Source organism: Microcaecilia unicolor, chromosome 8, assembly GCF_901765095.1.
Source record: "Microcaecilia unicolor chromosome 8, aMicUni1.1, whole genome shotgun sequence".
NCBI classification, from domain to species: Eukaryota; Metazoa; Chordata; class Amphibia; order Gymnophiona; family Siphonopidae; genus Microcaecilia; species Microcaecilia unicolor.
The window spans coordinates 59960708-59983911 of record NC_044038.1 but is presented as its reverse complement, the minus strand read 5'-3'; the positions used below and the strand labels follow the sequence as shown (position 1 = coordinate 59983911).

At 42.6% G+C, this 23204-nt stretch overlaps 1 protein-coding gene and 1 long non-coding RNA gene across 2 annotated transcripts in view; one reads left to right on the top strand and one right to left on the bottom strand.

Moving 5' to 3' along the window:
• Positions 1–2906: 2906 nt before the first annotated feature.
• LOC115475356 lies at positions 2907–14550 on the bottom strand. The gene is made up of 3 exons (XR_003943013.1): positions 14429–14550; positions 10894–11322; positions 2907–2966 (listed from the first exon to the last, which is right to left on the bottom strand). It is a non-coding gene; the product is annotated as an uncharacterized LOC115475356 (long non-coding RNA).
• Positions 14551–14907: 357 nt separating this feature from the next.
• XPO6 (exportin 6) overlaps positions 14908–23204 on the top strand; it is a 224626-nt gene continuing 216329 nt past the window's right edge. Inside the window, exon 1 of the mRNA XM_030211002.1 lies at positions 14908–15603. Within this exon, the coding sequence (XP_030066862.1) occupies positions 15601–15603 (3 nt within the window). The 5' untranslated portion in view covers positions 14908–15600. The remainder of the gene's footprint in view (positions 15604–23204) is intronic.

Genomic DNA, 23204 nt, shown 5'->3' with positions numbered 1-23204 from the left:
ACACAGACTACAGGCCTGAGGGCGGTGCCCAACCCCCAGACACAGAAGACACGACGCGTGCCTGTCAGTGAGCGAGATTACCCGGGCGCACTGGGTGCACTTCTTGAAGCCGCTGGAAGACTTCGATGTCATGGGTGGAAAAATTGCGCCGGCGAGATCAAAACTCGAAATGGCGAAAATGGCACCACAAAAATAGAGGGAAGAAAAACTTCGACCGAGGCCTAAATAGGGCCTACCCCGACGACGAAAGAAAACTTACCGGGGCAAAAAACTCGAAGTACGGGGAGGGAGAAAACCAAGAGGCCTCCTCCCGACACCCTTTTTTTTTTTTTTAGAAAACAAGTCGAAAAACGACGCGCGAGGTCAACTTTTAGGGGCGCGAATGGCGAAACATGACCGTACTGAGCGCGGACAAAAGAAGACTGGCCGGCACGAGCCGGTTCGGGCGGGAAGACGGCCGCGCATGCGCAGTGCGCATCGGCGCGTGAGGGCTAGCAAAGGCTTTTGCTAGTGAAGATTCCGATTGGAGGGGCTGCCGTGGACGTCACCCATCAGTGAGAACAAGCAGCCTGCTTGTCCTCGGAGAATGCTGCTTTATGTCACTTTTTAGATGTTTTTCTCGTTCAAAAATCAGCCCCATTGTGTGCTTTAGAAGGGGGGCATACATAGGGACTGAGCATGGGCAGGGCTCCCACTTGCACATGCAAGCATACAGTTATGTGCATCCCTGCTGCATTTAGGTGCCCACACATGCCAGCTTTGCGCTAAATATACAGATCCACTGCTCATCACTGGTAGTATCCAGTAGATTTTTAGACGTTAGGCATGCTGATACTGGGTTACATTAATATTCCATAACAGGCTCTAGGATCCTAGGTTCCATTATAGGATGGGCTCCTAATGTGTGGTCTCTAAATAGAGGCATCCAGTTATGTAATTGCCTCCTCTATATCAAAAGCTATAATGGATCTGTTGTGGAGAATAACCATTCATACATTGTCATAGGAAAGGCAAAGACCAATGAGCACCAGTGTGCATCTGTACATCAGAAGCACCCACCACAGTCCTTTGTGAACTGAAAAGTCGGGAAGTGGGGGGAATGTCTCCAAATGAGTTAGTTCTGCACAGAATCCAAGAAAAGTGAGGAATGAGGGATGTCTCATCACTAAAAAAAACCCCCATGGAACAGCATAGTCGGTGAAATACAATCTTTATTGGTCGTAAAGATACACTTATAAATTTGAAGACTTGACACAGCACAGTGTTTCAGCTTGAAAGCCTGCCTCAGGAATCTGTGAACAGAAGTGCAATATGGAACTGTATCACCAAGTATATAAAGCTAATAATCGGCCAGTCTTTAAAAAGCCACCAGAGACAGCTTCTCTATGAAACGCCAAAGAGTTTTGTGCGATGCACTTGAAAGACAAAAGATTGTATTTCACTGACTACATTGTTCCATGTTTTGTTTTTTAAACTGAAGAGCCATCCCTCATTCCCCACTTTTCTTGAATTCTTTGCTTTGAATTCATGGGGGTCACTTTGGTAGTTCTCCTCCACAGTGGTTATTTCCCACTTAGCTCTGCACATAACATCATAGTAATAGAAACATAAACACATAAAAAATGAAGGCAGATAAAGACCATCTACTCTCCCTTCCTCTCCTTTAATCCTATGTACTTGTACCAGTTTTCTTGACATTTACAAAGTTTTCTTGAAATCATATACAGTCTTGTCTCCACTACCTCCACTGGGAGGCTGATCCACAAATTCACCACCCTTTCCGTGATGAAGTATTTCCTTAGGTTACTTCTGATTCTGTCCCCTTTCACCTTCATCCTTTGCTCCCTTATTCCAGAGCTTCCTTTCAATTGAGATTTGACTCCTGTGCTTTTATACTGCAGAGGTATTTAAATATCTCTACTACATCTCCCCTCTCCCACCTTTCTTTCAGAAACATATTGAGATCTTTAAGTCTGTCCCCAAACACTTTATGATTATTATTTATTGCATTTGTATCCCACATTATCCCACCTATTTGCAGGCTCAATGTGGCTTACATAGTATTGAAAACATTCTCATTACAGGATAGCAGATACATTTCGTATTGTGTAGAAAATTAAGTGAAGGAAGAAAGAAGGAAGGGAGTGATTAGGGTAATTATAGGAGGTGGGCCACTGATGATGAAGACCACTGAGCATTTTAGTAGCTATCCTCTAGAGACTGACTCCACCCTGTTTATATTTTTTGTTGAAGGTCTCCAGAATTGTACACAGTACTCCAAATGAGGTCTCATCAGAGACTTATAGAGGCATTATCACTTCCTTTTTCCTGCTGGCCATTCCTCTCCCAAGCAACCTTCTCGCCTACCATTGCCTTTTTTACCTGTTTGGTAGCCTTCAAATCATCACATATGTCCACACCCAATGAACCTCACTCTTAAGCTAGAGTATATGGAGTATGATCTGTCTCTAAAATTTAGTGCTAATGATCACCATAGTTCTTGCATCATGCTAAAGTGAGCTTCCTTCTGGAGTTTATAGGATATAATATGTAAAGGCAACTTATCAAGATGTGCTTGAAAATTGATTTTAATCAGGCTCATGGCACACAATGCAATGGGAAATATTTGCCATGTAGAGAGGTTGATGCTGTTACTGGAATTTCTCATTCAGCTTCCACATAGTAAAGATTATTTGTGGACTTTGATGACCTAAACCCACACTGAGATGCCAGAGCTGCTCTTCAGCAAGTGGAAAAAGATGGTTCAGAAGCCTTCTTGTAATCTTTTCTCTTACCACTAGAGGGGGCTCAATACACCATGATTCCAATTTTAGGTTCTAACCACTAATTTCCAACATAGAAAAATTAAAACAGGCATTTATTAGATAAGCACTAAAAACAAACCATTCCCCTGGCTTGTCGTATATCCTCTACTCAGTTTTATGCTTTTTCTTTACTGATGACTCCTAAGTGAGAAAAAGATACATAGCAATCATACATGCAGCTTACAAACACCAGTAAACACAATTTTTGTACCCTTATAAAACCTCAAAGTACCAGGAAAATAAATTTACAATTTATAAAAACTAAAACTAGAAGCCCTATTGCTAAGCCAGACATACAACTTATCTGAAGATTTCTAATACTCTGCTGTCCATTATTCAGGGGCCCTTTTCCTAAGCAGTGCTAAAAACTGGCCTGCACTGTCCCTAGCAAGGTCTTTCCCGCGTGCTAAGGCCATTTTCAGTACTGCTGGGAAACGGCTGATTTTTCTATTGCAGCAATAATGCCCATGTGCTAATTTTCCCATTAGCGAGTACTTACTGACACCTAGAGCCGTTTACTAAGCATGCTAGCATATTTTGCACGTGCTAAACATTACCACACGCTAATGTTACAGACACCCATAGGAATATGAGTGTGTCTAGCATTAGCGCACACTAAAAACACTAGTGCACCCTAGTAAACAGGGCCCCTATTTTGTTAGCATGCAGCAAAGTAGCTGTGCTAACCAATTAGCACAGAACACGCCTACTCTCTGCCCCTTACCCATCCCAGCACTAAAAAATATGAACTATTTTTTAGCACATGGGTACATGTAAAAACTATGTGGGACTCTTGAGCGCACCCTGTGGTAGTGCATTTTAACCTATGGTAAGTGTGCATTAATGCTTACGCAGTTTAGTAAAAGGACCCCTTAATATGAAGTATAATTCCTACACATCTTATACCATTTGTCTTCCATCTCTACCCATGTAAAATCTGTGTTCAGAAAAGAGGGCATATTAGAAAATGCTAGAGACACGATTAGTGCACAAAAATCATTAGCATGCCTTTGCAGAAGACCCCCTCAGTCTCTTCTGCAGAGATTTGTAATTATTCTATTCCTTGTTTTTTTCTAAAGCACTGAGATAATTTTTCATAAAGGTTCTGTCATTTTGTAGCTACCCAAATGAGAGGCTCTGGTCTTAGACCTTGAAATAGCATTTCCAAATTGTTATTTTTTTTTTTTGGGGGGGGGGGGGGGGGGGGGAGAGAAGAGGGGATTGTATAAACTAGAACCGGAATGAACTTCATGCGTAAGCAAATGTTGATTGTGACCTCAATCTCTCAAATTTTCTGTTAGTGCTTATCTTATCTTAATACTTATGCCACAGGGAGCTTCCTTCCGGAGTTCATATAGAGTAACATATACGGGCAATCAAGATACACTTTGCAATTTCTTTTTTTCTAACTAGGCCAGTGGTACCCAATATAATTGGGATTTTTGTGTCTCTAAATTGCATCTTTTGGTATTTAAGGATTGTTTCTTTCCATAGGTTGAATAAAATAATTGCTTGATTTCCATCTTCTTTCTCTGGTGTGTTTTGTTCTGGCACAGTTATGATATATTGTTTACTCAGTGAATGAGCTATGCTACCTTATTTTTGTCCCTCTTCATATATAGGTCTTCTAACATCAGCATGTCACACCCTATAATGAGATAATTAGTAACCATGTCCAGTTCTGTACTATATAATGATTATTTGTCTGCTTTGCCATTTTTCTTTCCTGTGCTGGATGTGAATCATCTTGTGTGTAGTCCAATATTCTGTGCTGCAAATTATCTGTCTCATCTTTAGATTTAAGTTTCCTTCTCTTTATCAATTCTTGTGTCATTTTCATCTACATGAAATTGCTGAACTACTCTTTCTATTTCCCACTCTGTTTTTATAAATTGATTTTCCTTGTTTACTGTTCTGATTCTGTGGTTGTTCACTTTCATAATTCAGCACTTTTTGAGTAATTGAGTCTGCTGCTGTTCTTAAGTATGTTGGAGCTAAATGATAGTCTCTCTGTATGTGTAAAGCATTTTTATTAAGTCCATACTAACTTCAGCTCTTAGGCTATACAGTTTTGGTATACACTGGTTCTCATGGACTAACTGGTAGGCACAGCTGAATCGTACATCCAACTGGTCAAACGTTTTATAGGTCCAGCCTAACACTTGTACACTGACTGATGGTTTATTTTATTCAGTACTGTTAAAATCACTTTTCAACCACTTTATATAACCAATACATCAATTAAAAAAGATACAAGGTATCAGCATTTTTGTTTACAGTAAGGATAAAGTTCCAATAACAAATCTCAGGTCTGATGATCCTCAACTGACCCATATAACACACATCTTTTCAATTTCAATAAAACTAAACCAGCATTTACAAATTTTCTTTTATTTATATGTACATTTCCTTATCATATACACTGCTGTTTGGGATTGTGGTAAAATGCCAGCTATCCAATCCTCCTTAGATGGCACCCTCTCATGTGGGATAAAAATGCAACAAATAAATAAATAATCTTTGCCGATTAACCTTTTCTACGGAAGAAATGACTTCAGAAGCTCAGCTGCTAGACTGAAAGTCACAAAACTGAGCACAACCCATCACTAGTCATAAAAATCTTTCCTACTTTTATAGGCAAAATATCCTACTTTTACTTCAAGTGCTTATAGTGTTTATGTGTATAAAACACTTGAAGCAAAAATAGGATATCCGAGCAGCTTAGTGGTTCATGCAGCTGACTTTGATCCTGGGGAACTGGCTTTAATTTCCCCTGCAGCTCCTTCTGACTCTGGGCAAGTTGCTTAACCCTCCATTGCCCCAGCTACAAATAAGTACTTATATACTATGTAAACCGCTTTGAATGTAGTTGCAAAAACCACAGAAAGGTGGTATATCAAGTCCCAGTCCCTATAAAAGTAGGGGAGGTTTTATGACTAGTGATGGTTGTGCTCAGTTTTGCGACTGTTTGCTTGACAGCTTTTTTTCTTCCTCCTTAGAAAAAGTTAAAACACTGGTAAAAACGGGAATAGTGAAAGACATTGTAGTACAGTACAGTCCCGATTATCCAACCTTCGCTAATCCGACCATCCAGCAATTCTGACAGACCCTCTTGGTGATGTCATTGCATTGCCATTAAAAATTGCGAAAGTTCACTTCTTGTTTTCTGGCTTCACATGCTGCTGGTTAGTGTTAATAAACAATACCGTATTTAAAATACAGATACCCTATGCCTGTTCTTTATAAAGTATGTTTTCTGTGCATTTTTTAAGGGGATACCATTGTTTTTCATATTATCCAACTTTTCACTTATCCAACAATGGCTCGGGCCAGTTTACATCTGATAATCAAGACTGTTCTATACTTACATTATTTGTGGTGGATAGTAAGTCTGCTTACCTCATTTAGAAGTTAGAGTTATGAAATCCTCTAATCTTTCAAATGAATTGAAATTCTTCTGTGTACCAGAGCCAGATCCACCACTAGACTAAAATGATATTTGGATTTAATGCCTCCCTTTCAAAATCTGAACTTTGGGTTACAATTCAGGTACTACAGTTTTCCTTTGTTCAAGAAGGCTTACAATCTAAGTTATACCTGAGGCAATGGAGGGAGAAATGAAACATTTAAAGTCAGAAGGAGGGATTTAAACTCTGGCTGCCCTAGCTCGCAGTCCACTGCCCTAATCCTATGCTATTCCCCCATCCTTCAATGTTTTCTAGACAAACTAAAGGAAGAGTGGTTGTTAAAACAAAATTGTTGTGTACTATGTTGTGACCTATTCAATTGTTGCGTTTGCAATAAACATTAAAAAAAAGTTAATCAAAAAGTTAATATACATCATAAACTTTGCAATATTCAGTCAGCCACCACCAGCATTTTATTATTTACTAGTAAAAAAGGCCCATTTCTGACACAAATGAAACGGGCGCTAGCAAGGTTTTCCTCGGAGTGTGTATGTTTGAGAGAGTGTATGTGAGAGTGACTGTGTGAGAGAGAGAGCAAAAGTGTGTGTGTGTGAGAGAGTGAGTCTGGGTGTGAGTGTGTGAGAGTGTGAGAGAGTGAGTGTGTGAGAATGAGAGTGTGTGCAAGTGCGTATGTGTGAGACAGTGTGAGAGAGAGTGTGTGTGAGACACAGATTCTCTGTGAGAGTGAGTGTATGAGACCAAGCGAGTGTGTGAGTGACTGTGACACATAGAGAGTGAATGTGATACAGTGTGAGACAGAGTGTGTGAGAGTGAGAGTCAGAAAGACATTGTATGTGAGAGAGAGAGTGTGTGTGTGACAGAGATACCTCCCTTCCTCTCTCTCTGGTGTCAGCCCCCCCCCCCTCTCTCTCTGTTGTCTGAGATTCCCGCCACTGCACCCAAGCAATTGGTGTGCTGGAGGAGGGGGAGAGAGAGAGTGTGTGTGTTGGGGGGGTGGGGGGGATGTGTTGGGGGGGGTTCAGCTTGGAAGAAGAGGGGTGCGGGGGGTTCATGAAGCGCTACCAGATGTGAGTGAGAGAGTGAGTGTGTGTGTGTGTGGAGGGGGGGGGGGGGTTCAGGAAGCGATGCCAGATGACAGAGTGTGTGAGTGTGGGAGGGCAGGGGGTTCCGGAAGCGCTGCCAGAGAGAGAGAGAGAGAGAGAGAGAGAGAGAGTGAGTGTGTGTGTATGGGGTTTCAGGAAGCACTGCCAGATGAGTGAGTGTGTATGTATGTGTGGGGGGGGGGGGGGGGGTTCAGGAAGTGCTGCCAGTTGAGATAGTGAGTGAGTGTGTGTATGGGGTTTCAGAAAGTGCTGCCAGATGAGAGAGAGGGTGTGTGTGTTGTGTGGGTATGTTGGGGGGGGGGGGGGGGGTTCAGATTGGAAGAAGAGGTGTGTGGGGGTTCTGGAAGTGCTGCCAGATGAGTGAGTGAGTGTGTATGTGTGGGGGGGGGGGGGGGCGGTTTATTAAGCATTGCCAGATGAGAGTGTGTGTGTTTGGGGCGTGGGTTCAGGAAGCACTGGCAGAAGAGTGAGAGTGTGTGTGGGGGGGGGGGGAGGGTTCAGGAAGCGGGGCCAAATGAGAGTGAGTAAGTGTGTGTGTGGGGGGGGGGGGGGGGGGTGTTGGGGGTTTCAGCTTGGAAGAAGAGGGGTGTGTGGTGCTGCCAGATGAGTGAGTGAGAGAGTGTGTGTGTGGGGGGGGAGGGCTTTTATCAAGCGTTTCCACATGAGAGTGTGTGTGTGTGTGTGTGGGGGGGGGGGGGGGGGTTCAGGAAGGGCTGCCAGATGAGAGAGTGTGTGTGTGTGTGTGCGGGGGGGGGGGGGGGGGGGTTCAGGAAGCGCTGCCATATGAGAGACTGAGTGAGTGAGTGTGTGTGTGGTGGGGGGGGGGGGTTGCCAGATGAGTGTGTGTGTGGGGGGCAGGGATTTCAGGAAGCGCTGACAGTGTGTGTTGGGGGGGGGCGTTGAGGAAGTGTGGCCAAATGAGAGTGAGTGTGTGTGTGTGTGGGGGGGGGGGGGGGGGGGGGTTCAGTAACCACTGCCAGAAGAGTGTCGGGGGGGGGGGGCAGGGGTTTCAGGAAGCGCTGGCAGATGTGTGTGTTGGTGGGGGGGGGGGGGTTTCAGAAAGCGCTGCCAGATGATAGTGTGTGTGTGTGTTGTATAGTTTTGTGGGGGGGGATCCTGCTTTAAAGAAGAAGGAAGGAAGCGTCTCCTCAGCGCGATGCCCCCCCCCCCCCGCCGCCATCACACCCACCGCGATGCACCCGCCCGCTGCCATCCCACTCACCGTCGCCATCGCACCCACCATCGCGTAGTTTTGCTGGCGGGTGACCCAAAATCCCGCCAGCAGAAGTCCTGTGTTGTCTGCTGAGTCTCACTCCAGCGATCTTTGGCGTTGCTTGCTAGCCTATGCAGGGCGGGGTTCTGTGCGTCTGACGTCCTGCACATGCAGGACGTCAGACGCACAGAAGCCCTGCCTGCACAGGCTAGCAACGCCGAAGATCGCTGGAGTGAGACTCAGCAGACAATACAGGACTTCTGCTGGCGGGGTTTCAGGTCCCCTGCCGGCAAAGCAACGCGACGGTGGGTGGCTTGGGGGGGGGGGGGGGTGTTGCACCTCCTGCATTCTTTTGGCGGGGCTTCTTTCGAACTGCAGCTTTGGTGGGTGGCTTGGGGGGGGGGGGGGGGGGTTGGACCTCGAACACTGGTGTCCGGAGTCATTTGGACTCCGGAGCTTTGGAGGTGGTTTCCCTCCAGATTTTTTTCGCGGGTGGGTCTGGAGGTTGGTGAGCTTCGTTTCCTAGGCAGGGGGAGGAGTAGGGAAATTACTCCTCCACCTGCTTGGTTGCGATCCCTTCCTTTACTTTACTGTTCTGAAGACAAAGTTCTGACGTTTGATGCGAGGGCGGGGCATAGGCTGCCTGGCTTCACCACCATGAATCCACGAACCCTTCAGGGAGTGATTGAGTGACTTCAGAACGTTGAGGGTGAGTTTTATTATAGTAGATTATTAGGATTTACCACCTTTTTGAAGGAATTCACTCAAGGTGGTGTACAGAAAGAATAAGTCAAACATAAGCAATAGACAATTACAGCAGTAAAAAATACTCAAACAATGCATTATCTCCAGATATTCAATGCCGGGCCAAATAGGAGAAAGTATTACTATTCACTCAATGCACAATTAAAGCTCTGGAACTTCTTGCTGGATGTGGTAAAAGCAGTTAATGCAGCTGTGTTTAAAAAAAGGTATGGACAAAGCCCTGGAGAAAAGTCCATCAACCATTAGTAAGGTAGATCAGGGGGTAGATAACATGACCTCTTGCTACTTTTTGGAATTCTGCCCAGGTACCTGTGATTTGGATTGACCACTAGGCTTCACCGACCTTTGGTCTGACCTGTATAACAATTATTTTCTTATGGCTCTGTTTCCAAATAAGGATTTTTAGCTATCTGGCTTGTTCAGTTTTCAAAATAGATGTACTGATATTCTAGACCCCACTGCAATATTTACAATGCTGCTTTTCCCTAGTTAGGTTCTTAGTGAGTTCTGGGAGTTAGGGCTATTATGGTATGGTAGGTTTACTCTTTAGGTCCTGATGGGCCAATGATCAGAAGAAAGCGCAGGCGCTAGAGGCTGTTAGTGCCATACTAGCGCCTGTGTTTGCTACTGCCCCATGATCAGAGCCCACAAGTGCGTGGAACACTCATGCGGGCTCTGAACGCAGCATGCAAATGCATGCAAAACAGGGCTCTTAGCACAAGTAGCATGCAAATGCATGCTAAACCTATTCCTCCCCAATGATCAGCAACCAGCGTGCCAAACATTGGCCAACTGGCTGCGGCAAACCCTACGCCAGCCTGGAGCTGGCATTAGAGTTTGCAGACCATTGGGGAGGAATGGTGAGGCTTGTCCAGCATTCCCCCCAATGCAGCAGCCCCCCCCCCTCCCCCATAGGAGCAGGAACCCTGACTTGACACCCCCCCAGCGACACAGGGGCTGGAGGTCCAGCGGACCTCCAGTCCCCCTGAACCTCCCCAACACAGGTTTAGGCGGGACTGGAGATCTGGTGGGTCTCCTGTCCTGTACTCACTGTTGGGTGTGAAGGGGGGTGGTGGTGGGGGGACATCTGTGGATGCAGATCATATTTAACACGAGATTCCAGTGTGCAGGGCTGGGAGTTGGTATTTTTTTCTATTAGAGTCATAGGCTATATATTGTAAGTACTAAACTATTTGCTACATATAAGCAGGAGCTGAAGATTTTTTTTTTTTTTTTACTATTAAATTGCCTGGAAATAAAAGTTGGGGGGGGGGGGGGGGGGGTGGTGAATGGTAAGTGCCTGAACAATGTTTTAAATGAGTGGACCTCCCTCCCCCCACACCTCACTCCCTGACCAGAGCTCTGAGGAGGCCCCCCTCCCTTTTGAGTACCAGAAATGGAGGAGTAGCCTAATGGTCACTGCAGTGGCCCAGGACCCAGGAGAAGTGGGTTCAATTCCCACTGCAGCTCCTTGTGACTCTAGGCAATTTACTTGCCCTCTATTGTCCCAGGTACAAAATAAGTAATCCACAAAAAGGCAGTATATTAAGTCCCATCACCTTTCACCTTCCTTGGTGGGAGCACCATCTCATATTTCACATCAGAGAGCATCTGAAAAAAAAAATTTGGCGAATAAATACCACAGTCTGCAGAGGGTAACTCTGGGGCCACTATCTAAGGAATAAGTGAGTCAGAAATTTCCAGAAAGCATAGAAACAGGAGATAGGAAATCAGGACTGACTCAGCTGTTTTAGGACCTGGAATCAATTCAAGTGGTTTATGTTGAACCTTCTTAATAGCAGAACTGGAGGAGGGATGAGAGACACAGAACGAGACCTGGCAGGGAAGGTAAACAGGAGAAGAAATGCCGATTGCCCCGAGGTTAGAGAAGATGCCACTGAAGTAATCCCAAGATGCATGCCTTTACTGCTGAGAATATGAACTGCTCGCTCAAGACTGTTGGAAAGCATAAGCATCTCCTCCTGCAACTGTAACAAAGAATCGGACAATTTCAACTTTCAGAGAAAGAATAGATGAACAAAACAAAAGCAGCAAGGAGATTCCAGAGAGATTATCATGTACAACAGAGAATATCAGAAATGGATTTTGCATAAGGAAGTGCAACCACAAAATGTTAAGTTTACAGCATTTGGTATACCATCTTCAAAAATGGCCAGAGCAGATGGTAATAAAAATCACACAAAGACTGTATCATAAAACTGAAAACAGTAAAACTCAGAATAGCAGTGCTCCTAGAAGTCTAGACTGAGTTTGCTGCTGTATCCACTTTTCTGATACAGCTTGTGTGTGAATTTCCATCTGCTATTAGGAGTAAGTGCCCTTTGGGACCCAGTATTAGCCCTTGATTTAGGAAGGGGAAACGTGGCTACATCGGGCACTGCTATCTCCAGAATTGATTGGAAGTTTTTCTGTATTCGAAAATGTGTGTTCTGCTTTTTGTGGACTGTTTGACATCTTTTGCAGTCTACAGTTTCCTCTTCTTGGATTCCTCCTATAATGGCAAATATACACACAATTACTGTTATAGAATACCGGTGTACCTCGGCATTATCATGCCCAGATTTAGGTACAAGCACTTATGACAGCCAAATGGCTGGAGCAAACGAGGACACCTAAAAGCTGCGGCTGAATGAATACTAGTATTCTATAACTTACACATGTAACTGCAAGATACGCCCCAGACCCACTCAAATATCCACCCCAATTGCAGGTACACACTATTGAACTTAGGAACTATTCTAGAAAATTAATGCCTAGGTGCAGTTATGTTTGTAACTGCAAATCAGAGGCAATTAATGCCAATTAAATTACATTATTGGTACTTAGTATCTAATTTTATAATGATGGCGTCCTTTTACCAAGCTGCAGTAAAAAGAGCCCGAGTGGTAGGAGCCACTTTTGCCACGCACTGTAGCCCTTTTTACCACAGCGGGTAAAAAAAGGCTGAAAATAGCCATGACCATATATACTAAGATTGTTCTTACCAAGTGCCCATGCAAGTGGGAGCACTTACCGCCACCCACTGAGATGATGGTAAGGGCTCCTGCGCTAACCCGGAGGTAACCGGGTAGCGCATGGCACTGCACGATTACTGCCAGGTTGGTGCTGTGCTAAAAATTACAGCCCTATTTTCCTCATGGGAAATGCCGCGCACTGGGGCCAGAACTACCGCTGGTGCCCATGTTGGGCAGGTGGTAGCTCCAGATTAGTATGCAGTAAGCCCGTGTTGGGCTCATCGCTGCTTTGTAAAAGGGCCCTACGTTAGGCACATAACAGGCACTACTCTATAACTTGTATGCACAATTTTGTGTGTTCAGCACAAAATTGCACATTCAAGTTTATAGAATCCAGGAGATAAACCATTAGGAATTATTGTGCCTGGCCTCTTTTATTTGGGGAAGGGGAGGGAAGAAAGGATCACGTAAATCTCCTCTGGAACTTTCTTGTCTTTTTTTTCCCTAGTGGCAAAAGACAGCCATTTCACTTTTTGTTCTGCTCTAAAAGAGACATGCCAAGATGTGGGGAGAAGGGGGGGGGGGGGGGGGGGAGAGAGACATGCCAAAATGTGGGGGGGGAGGGGGGAGGAGAGAGACATGCCAAAATGTGGGGGGGAGGGGGGGGAAGAGAGAGAGAGACATGTCAAGATGTGGGGGGCAGGGGGGAAGAGAGAGAGAGAGACATGCCAAGATGTGCGGGGGGGGGGGGAGGGGGGAAGAGAGAGAGAGAGAAAGTGTCAGTTTTTGGAATGTACATTTGCTACAGCTGGTTTAAGACATGGCAGGGGCCGCAATATAACCAATGATCGTACTGGACAATATACAATCTTCATTCCCTCTGACCTTCATGGTGCCTGAGACACACCTATCTCATTAGACCACAATATAATCTTGTATTTGATATCAACCGACTTGGCGAACACCATTACGGTACCATGTAAGCCACATTGAGCCTGCAAATAGGTGGGAAAATGTGGGGTACAAATGTAACAAATAAATAAAAAATTAGCCAACAAGTTCACACAAAGTAAATTATGTTCAGTAGAAAATAAATATGTTGCCTCAAGCTGCTTGCTATGTGAATATTCCATCACTGTTTCATTATTACTACCAAGTATTACATATTAAGGGAATTTGTTTTATTTGTTACATTTGTATCCCACATTTTCCCACCTATTTGTTTTAATTCATTTATCCAGTTACAAGCACATGGTTTTGTTTTTAATGTCAAAGGTGAATCCTAAGGGCAGTTGAACAATTTGATATAAACTGTGTTGTTTCTGACTTTACTTGTTTTGGAATTTGGACTACTTTGGGTCCTGTACTGATCTGTAAATCTGCTGTCTTTTAGCAGAGTACAGAAGAAAATGATTTATGTTACTTTTACTAGTATTTTTCTGCTTATAGAATCTGGCTTTCTTGGGGGGGGGGGGGGGTCAAGGTGATGCAGCACTACAAGGGCTTTGTGGCTGGGATGGAGGAAATTATTTGATATGAGAATGGGCTAAATTCCCCACAGGTACGGGATGGATTTCTGTCCCCGTGCAACTCTCTACTCTAAAAAGAAGCTTTCTTTGGCACAATTCATGGGTGAGCATCAGCATTAAATTTGAGACAGATCATACTCCACATACCCATTTGGAGAAAATAACAGAAAAGTTCCCTCTTTTTAATAGCTGACTTTGCACACCTCCACCTTGCAACCATCTCTAAAATTCAAAACATACAATCCTCAGGTACAATGAGAGAAGTGCAAAAGGTAAAAGGCGCATACAGCAGGATCCTCCCGGATTCGATTGCAAGAGAATAGATACTGTTATATTTCAGAGATCATATTCAAACATTTCTTAGGAAGTCAAATTAGACACGAAATCATTCAAAATCCTATATCTTCTAACCTGGAGAAGGGTTACCTTCCAAAGCTAATCAAAAATGCATTGTTAGTTCAATAAAAAGGTATCTTATTTTCTACCTTTGTTTTATTACTAATACCTACCAAAAAAAAGAGGAAAATCTCTCAAAACATTTTTAGCTTCTCTCTTACTATTTCTGAAAGGGAGAAACATTTATATTTTACCTTAGCTCACCACAGACCAAAATCCAAGTATTTACGTTACGAGCCAATAAAAATAAATAAATATCACATACGCTACTCTAACTCTACCTCTACCGCTTCCGCTTCCACTTCTCTCCGTCACAGAGAGGGACACCTACTTTACAAATATGGCAGCCAAAGCCCTACTAACTAACCGTGTCCCTGCGTGACGCACACAAGACACAACCTGTAGACATCATCCTCTAAACGCTGCAAACGCAGGCAATCTCGGCTCCCTCTGTAATTGGCTAGGCAGATTTATTCTCACCCTTCCCCCGCCCTTTTGGCATCGAATCCGGCTTCGTCCGGTTCCATCCAGAGCCCGTTTCCGTTGGGCAAAGCAGTGGAAGGGTTATGAAAAATAGTGAGGTAGGGGTTGGCTGAGTCCTGCGTTGTAAGCCTCACTCTGACTTTCGAGGGAATGAGGAGGTTAATTGGATAGAATAAGCCAAAAGGGGCTGAACTTTCGCATCCAGGGTGAGGCTTGAAGCTTTTTGTCTCGCGCTTCCTGGATTTTCCTCATATTTCCTTTGCCGTCGAGACTCACAGTGATGACGACATCTGGGCTAGGAGGGGCGGTTGTATGAGGGGGAGGAAGGCCCGAGGTGCTGCTGAGGAAGAGAACAGGGTATAGAGAAGGATGTACTTGTACAGCTAAGATAGAGTGTAGGAAGGATAAAGTTCCTTTATTATTAGGAAAGCTGTTAGTTCTTGAAGAAGGGTTTGTGTTCAAGATTTTATTAAGCGGAGCACGTTTCTAGATTTGGGGTGTTCTCCGCTCGCTCTGTATTTGTTCGGGTTAAACCTGTATATTCTGCCTCTCGTGCTTCCGGATTCAAAATTAAAGTTCGGGTTTGCGAAAAAGTTTTCTCTAAATATGGGCTTTCACAGAATGTGGTTTTAGGAAGTGATGGGTTCTTGACGTAGATCTATGAGGAGGGGTGGTTGGTGGGGCCCTTAAAGTAAGGGGACCGTGGCAGGCCCTTAAAGTAAGGGTACCGTGGAAGGAGACTCCCTGGGGGGAAAAACCCCATATATATTAATAGGTGGGGTGTGTAATTCTAGTGCCAAGGTGCCTTAGAGCATGACATGACCTGGGAGAAATCGAGACCCCCATCAACTAAACCCCCTGAACTCGACGTTACCCTGCTAACATGGTGAGTGAATAGTAGTTCTTATTGATTATTTTCTTTAAAAATTTCCTAGATCTGTTGTTCTAGAACGTGCTACACTGTTACAGAAATGATTGGCTTGCTGTTTTTTTTTTATGTTTTATTGAGTATAATAGTAAATACAAAACTTTAGAGTGAATTCAGGTATAAACAAGTTACAAATGTATAATAGTAACAAGAACAGTACTACAGGGAAAGCACGAGTTCTATGAGTGTATAGCTATGATAATAGTGTAAATAATCTCGATAAACAGTGCTGACCTCCGCGAGTTATTTGCTGGATAAATATCAAACGTTTTCCATTTTAACAACTTATGAGATTTCTGGAGGGTGTGACAACTTAAATTATTTTCATAGTTCTTATATAATATAGCCCAATTCCACCACATACGAAAAGAAAGAAGTAAATTATCCTTCCAATGAATAACAATAATAATTTCTATTTGATTTCTTAATTTCTGTTGCCCTTAAACTTATTGTTAATCACTCATTTTCTAGTTTTTAAGTGGTATATACTGATACTAGCCGTTGAGCCCGTAAAAACGGGCTAGTAAAGGAAGGGGGGGTTTGAAAGCCCCCCCCCCCGGACTGGGTACCTGGCTTCACTATTCAAACCGCCAGAACGCAGCACACAGCTCATATGAGCTGCCGTTGGCCTTCCTTCTTCTCTGCGTGTGTTCCGCCCTCGTGGTCTTTCCCAGTATGGCACTACTTATGTACTTATGTACTTATGTGTGATGTAACGTCGGCGAGGGCGGGACACAGGCAGGTAAGGAAGGCCAACGGCAGCTCAGATGAGCTGTGTGCTGCGTTCCAGCGGTTTGAATAGTGAAGCCAAGTACCCTGGCAGGGTGGAGGGTGGGTGGCGGCGGCGGCGGCGACTCCGGGTGGGTGGGGGGAGCGGTAGCGGCAACCCTTGGGGGGGGGGGGGCTGTGGCGACGGTGGTTCCCTCACTCGCAGGTGCGCAGGTTCCCTCTCTGTCACGCCCCTGTCATCACGTATTGACGCGGGGGCAGGACAGAGAGGGTCTCTACTGCGCATTTGCGAGTGAGTACGCCTCTTGCCATTTATATGTTTGATTATACCAATGATATCAGAGTAGAAGGCCACAAATGCTAATAATAATGTGGACTTTCTGATAATTTTAGGCTCTAGCGAACTAGGGAGAGTGGATGAAAATAAGAATTTGATAGGGTAGTGTTTACAAATATAGATTAGTATTTTTCCTGCCCATTTTTTTAATTACTGAAGTGTAACAAACCCTATATGTCAGATAATCATCCACTACAGTCAGAAATATTCTCTCCATTTGTAAGCACCAGGTCCAGTATCGGTTCCCTTCCACATAGTTTCTGTTTACTAGTTGCTGAAATAGTGCTTCTTGTACAGAACCCATAATCTTCTAGACAGTAGGATGTCCTAATCAATATTTCGCAAATTGAAATTGCCTCTTAGTAGCCTTTCCCCTTTTATAGCAATATTGCAAATGTCTTCAATTATTATCTCTCTTTTTTTCTATCTGTAAATGGATGTTCCATCTTTCTAGACTAACCTGCTGCTGCTTTCCTCATAAGCCTTTCAGTACTGTTGTTTTATTTGTTTGTTAATTTCTATTCCACCTGAAGCAATGTATCACATACATAATAAAATAATATCTCAGTGTAAGCAGTACTGCACCCTTTTCTCCTATGCAGTCCTTCCTGAATAGGTTTTAACCTGCTATAACTATATTCCAGCCATGGTTCTTTGTGTACCATGGAAGAGACTGATTTGGATTTAGTGTCTATTACAGCCTCTAGATCTAGAACTTAATTCCCCATACTATGGGCATTTAATATATACTGCTTTCTAGATCTTGCCACATCCAGGTAATATTTGTACGCATAGAGGAGTAAAGGGCAACTAAGATATAACTGTTATCCATGGTGAGAGGAAAATGGGAAGTGGAGCTGAGAGAAAAGATTCAAACTTCAAGGTTCTCTTACCCACATGGTGGATACACTTATAGGAAGGCACCTACTTAAGGTGCTATTTTATAAAGAAAAGTGTGTATTTTTCATAATAAAATACTAACATAGGTAGTATAACCCATGCTTGCATTGCATATGCTTATATTTACACCACTCTAGAGCAATGATTCTCAACCTTGTCCTCAGGGCATACCTAGCCAGTCAGGTTTCCAGTATACCCACAATGAATATGCATGAGTGTGTGTCAGATCTGTCTCCACTGATGCAAATTTATCTTGTACATAGGATCTCTAAGAGAGTGATAAGGAGCGTAGCTGGCATGGCTGGGCAGACTGGATAGGCTCTATGGTCTATTTCTGCCTACATTTTTCTGTGTTTCTGACCAAACTGCATCTACATGCACGCCCACCAGCAAAGTATGTATTATCAATTCTATGTAGGTACTTATAAAATCACATCCAGGGGGAAAGAGCCCTTTTGTACATGTGCCTGTGAAAATGACTATTTTATTTGATAAACCACCTTTCAAGAGAATATCTGAACAGTTTACAATCAGAAAATCAATAAGCATGGGATTATTGAAAGACTGACAAATACGAATGATAAACAAGAGGTATGACATATTATTTGCTGGATACGGCTAGGACAGTACAGAAGAGAATAGGAGAGAAAGGAAGTAGGGGACCTAGTGCCAAAACCATGTGCAGAAGATTATATAGCATATAAAAATCTGAATAAAAAAACATAAGGTTGAAAAATTATACAGTATCCTTGAATGCTTTTGTAAAAAATTAACTCAAAAGAAATTTTGGAGCCAACATTCAAAAGACATCTAGCAGCAAGGAATTTCAAAAGGTAGGTGCCGGCACAGCAAAGCAGAAGCTCTTTGTATGATTTAGCTTGATTTTTACGATGAGTGCGTATGAGCTTGCTGAGAAGACCAGAGAGAACACGAAGATTGATAAGGTATTAAGAGAGTGAATAGAAACATTGGGATATTAGTGTGAGAAATTATTAAGACAGTAACCAGAATTTTACAAGTTTATTTATATATTTGTTCTTAATATCCCACATCTGAAAATTAATTTCAGTTCAATGTGTCTTACATTTAACAGAACTCAATTCATTAACAATATACTAAATAAAAAGTTATAATTAACAAGAATTCAGTCTTAAAGAATTTCTTTAAAAGATTCAGAGTTTTGCAATATAGTAAGCATTATATATAGCTCTTTTTATTCCTTGGAAATTTGATTCCACTGTTTGGATCCGAAGTAACGTAGGGCCCTGTCTACTAAGGCGCGCTAGCATTTTTAGCGTGTGCTAATGCTAGAGACACCCATATGGGTGTCTCTAGTGTTATGCTGTGCCTACAGCGCAACTTAGTAAACATGGCCCTTAGAATTGCTGTGTAAGCTGACATATATGTTATGTTTTTGCGACTGAGGAGGTGGAGAAGTAGATAGTCTCTTGTTGTTGGGTCTGCATTCCTTCTACATACATCAATTAAATCTACCATGTAACCTGGTGCCATTTCAATCAAAATTTTGTGTATGAGGGTACTGGTTTTGAACATCAATCGTGCTTTAATGTCTGTAGCATTTTGATCAGTATCCTTGCTACCCACATATATTATGTTAGTCAATTTGTGATACTAACATTGTTTGTACTATTAATCGGAAATATAAATTTGTGAAAGTCTCTAAACCTTTTTAGTCTCTAAAGAATCTTAAAAATTTTGTCTATGATAGCAGATGTTTGAGTTTCAAAAGATAAGTGCTGATCAAAGATTACTCCTCAAATTTTTAGCTGGGTTTCGATCGAGTAGTTAATTTGGTTAATTATGAAATTTGGATAGGAAATAATGGAATGTGAGCTTGATAACAGTTATTCTGAAACCTGGTAGAGCAGCTCACCGCCCGGAGTCTTATCGGCCCATTTCATTGCTGAACTCAGAAACAAAATTTGTAGCCAAGATATTGGCAAATAGATTGGCCTGATAGAAAACTCACAGGTGGGATTCATTAAAAACAGGAAAATAGCAAAAAATATGAGAGAGATACTTGTGGCCTTAGAGAGAGTACAAATGGAGAATACGCGGGCTATGTTAATAAGCTTTGATGCCGAAAAGGCTTTTGATAGAGTGCTGTTTCAGTTGAATGAAGGGGACGAAAGCCAGATTGGAGTGGATCAAGAATAGGATGAGAAGAAAGAAAGTCGAGGCAGCGACAGTGGACAGCACGTTCTAGTAACTTGGATAAGAAAGGAAGGAGGGAGATGGGGCGATAGTTTGAAGGAGAGGTAGGATCCAGAGAAGGGTTTTTGAGGAGTGGGGTGACTACGGCATGCTTAAAGGCATCAGGGACAGTCGCAGTGGAAAGTGACAGATTGAGGATATGACAGATGAAAGGGGTGACAGCAGGAGAGATAGTGTTGAGTAGGTGAGTGGGAATAGGGTCAGAGGAGCAGGTGGTTAGTTTTGAGGATTGAAGAAGAAGTAAAGTTTCTTCTTCAGTGATTTCGGAAAAGGAAGAAAAGGAGGCAGGGGTAAGAGGGTTGGGCGAGTGGACTAAGGGAAACGTTTGTCTTATAGCTGTTCAATCTAAGTATAAAAGTTGTGACCCATGTTTCCTTCATGTCTAGGCCCAGTTTAATTGTATCCAATATTTCCAGTAAGTCATTCTTAAAAGGAATATCGATAGTAACATCATCTGCATAAATGAAAGGATCCACTCCCATTATTGCTAATTTCATTCCCAATGGGGCCATCATGACATTTAAGGTGGTGGTGGGGCATTTAGGCAGTGATGTCAGATGAGCAAGCTAAGATTTGGGATTGGCTTTTGGGTGAAAATTTTGTTGCAGAAAGAGATCATGAGATCATCTGCACAAAGATGGTACTGAAAGTTATTGGGAAAGAGAGAGAACATTAAGCCAGTACATATGGGAAGAGAAGAGGGGGCAGGCAAGACGGATTCATGTAGCACATGCTGTTTTCGAAATTGGTAGGAGTAAACCCTACATTGGAAGGTTCCTGAATATTAGGACTGAGCTTGTTTTCTTCATGTGATAATTGTTTGCAACCTGACCTTTGGTCTAATAATGAAAACACACCTTCCTTTCTTCATGTCTGCGTATCTCTGTGCATAGCTTTTCCCCAAACCCAGTTTTTCTGTGTGTAATTTTCTGCACAGATGGTATGGAAGTTCTTGCTGGCTAAACTAACATTCAGTACTGCTGTTTAGCTAGCAGTGGTTGCTACAGCAGCAACAGCTATGCCATCCCTGTCTTTCATACGATGTTACCTCTGGTTACCTGTTTACAAAAACAGGTAGTAAGAATCTATTGCTCTTCACGCTCAGTACTTTGTTTTGTAAGGCCTAGTATTCTGTATGATGTCAACATGCTTTGTGCCCTAAAATGAGGAACACAATGTATTTCATAGAAGCATACAAAAAGAGCCCTGGAATGAATCCAGAAGATTTTGTCCACCACTGTACTTATTCAGCTAGCTATCAAAGTTCCCGCTAAGCGGAGCGCATGAGTGTTTGCTCATACGTTTTAGGAGTATCATTCACAGATTTTACATGGTTGCTCACCAAAATGGGTTGTTGTTGTTTTTTTGTGCTATATACAGAAATTCATTGGTAATAGTGGCGCTCAGATAGTTGGTTTTTAAAACTTAATTCTCACTCAAATAAAAATTCGCACACACCAGGCCACTTCCTTAGAGGAAACATTGCTAGTTACCCTATGAGACAATTAAGGAACAGCTGTGGAGTTCTTTAAAATAATTGGGCATGCTTCTGGAGGTCAGATCCATATAGACTTGTTTTTCTACAATTATTAGTTCTGAGAGTGGTTATGGAACAGGAATTCCTATTGGGATTTTCCTGATACTTTGTTGGCCTGGATGGACCACCTTTAGAGGTCGGAGGATGCTGGGCTTGATGTGACCCAACCTAACATTCTTATGTTCTTAATTTGCTCATTAGATGCTAAGTGAACTGCAGGTGGTAATGATAGAAATTGAATTACATCTCAAAGACCAGTTCCAACATTTTTTTTATACCATTAGGTGAAACCTGCAAAACATTTGTAATGAAATGAATACTTCTGATGAAATACTTCTCGCTTATCACTTCCCCATTTTCTTTCACACTGCCACTTTAAATGTTTGTTCTTTTGCTTGATCCCAGTAAATAGCTAACTAAAAGGAGGCCAAATTTAATGTGAAGTGTGTTTTTCACTAACCAAAAGTGTACCCAGTCACTGCTCCAGCTTTGTAGCCATATATGTTTATATCTTGCTCGTTGGCAGGCCAGCTCAACAAAAGCCTTATGGTTGATAGGAGGGTTTGTTGACTGCATCAGTGTACAGGCACTTAGCCACATTATTGCCTCAGAGGAAGTTGCCTATTGCTGTCCTCACTGCCCAGGATAAACATGTATGCTCAACAGCAGTCACAGAAAGATGGTTCTTTACTTGCTTACGTTCTAGCTTGTCTGTCATTCTGGCTTTGGCAGGAAGCTGGTACTCGTGAAAGACTCAGCTGAGCTTCAAGGATGGAGCAGATATGCTGAGTAATCAAATTGCGTATTAATCTGGTTCTTGGACTAAAATACATGAATATTAAACTGTACAAAAAAGCTCTTGAACCAGGATGAGGTTCCTTGTGGCATGGAGAAGAGGTTAGTGTGTTGCCACTGAGCTTATAAAGGATATATGTCGCATTGTACTGGAAGGTGGCACTAAGTGTCAGCATTTTGAAAGTCTCTAGAAGATTACTAGTTCTTGATGTTTAAAAAATCACATATGTACTTCCTGTAAACATGAAGAATGTCTGTGCTCAAATGCTGGTGTATTGACTTAGCACAAAGACTGAATTGCCATTTTTGAGCTGATACTTTTTTCAGCCAGTTCATAAAGACCCATCACCTTTGCGTTCCATTTTCAGGTTAACAGGCTGCCATGTAGGAGGGTCCTGTGGAATTGAAATTTCTGCCAGTGAGTGCAGACTCTTTGCTTTTCCTTATCAAACATAGATGCTGTATGAGAAGGAATTGAGTTTTGCAAAGATTAGAATTGATTTGTTCAACTTAATTTTCATGGTAAAGGATTAACTAAATTCTTCTGTAATCTATTCTTTTAACTCTTGAAAATCATATTTAGTATGTTTTGCTGCCTTCAGTTTTTACAATGTAATTCCAGTATTTTATTTTTTTTCCCTGTATCTTAGGGGTCCTTTTTCTAAGCTGCAGTAAAAATAGGCCTTATTGCACCCTTATATAGGTCTTTCCCATATTCTAAGGCCACTTTTACTGCAGCCATAAAACCCCAATTTTCTGGGTGGTTTTTTTTTTTTTTTTTTTTTTTTTTGCATTAATGGCCACATGCTAACGTTGCCATTAGTGCACAGCCAGTTAGTGAGGGCTCCTCCATTATTGGTGCGCTAACCAGTTAGCGTGCGATAATGTAGATATGCTAACTGGTTAGCGCAGGAATTCTGTCAGAAATGGTTTTATAGTACGCACATATTGCAAGGTTACCGCATGCTTTTTTGTTGTTGCTTTAGGTGTGCATTAACACCTAATGCAGTTTAATAAAAAGACCCC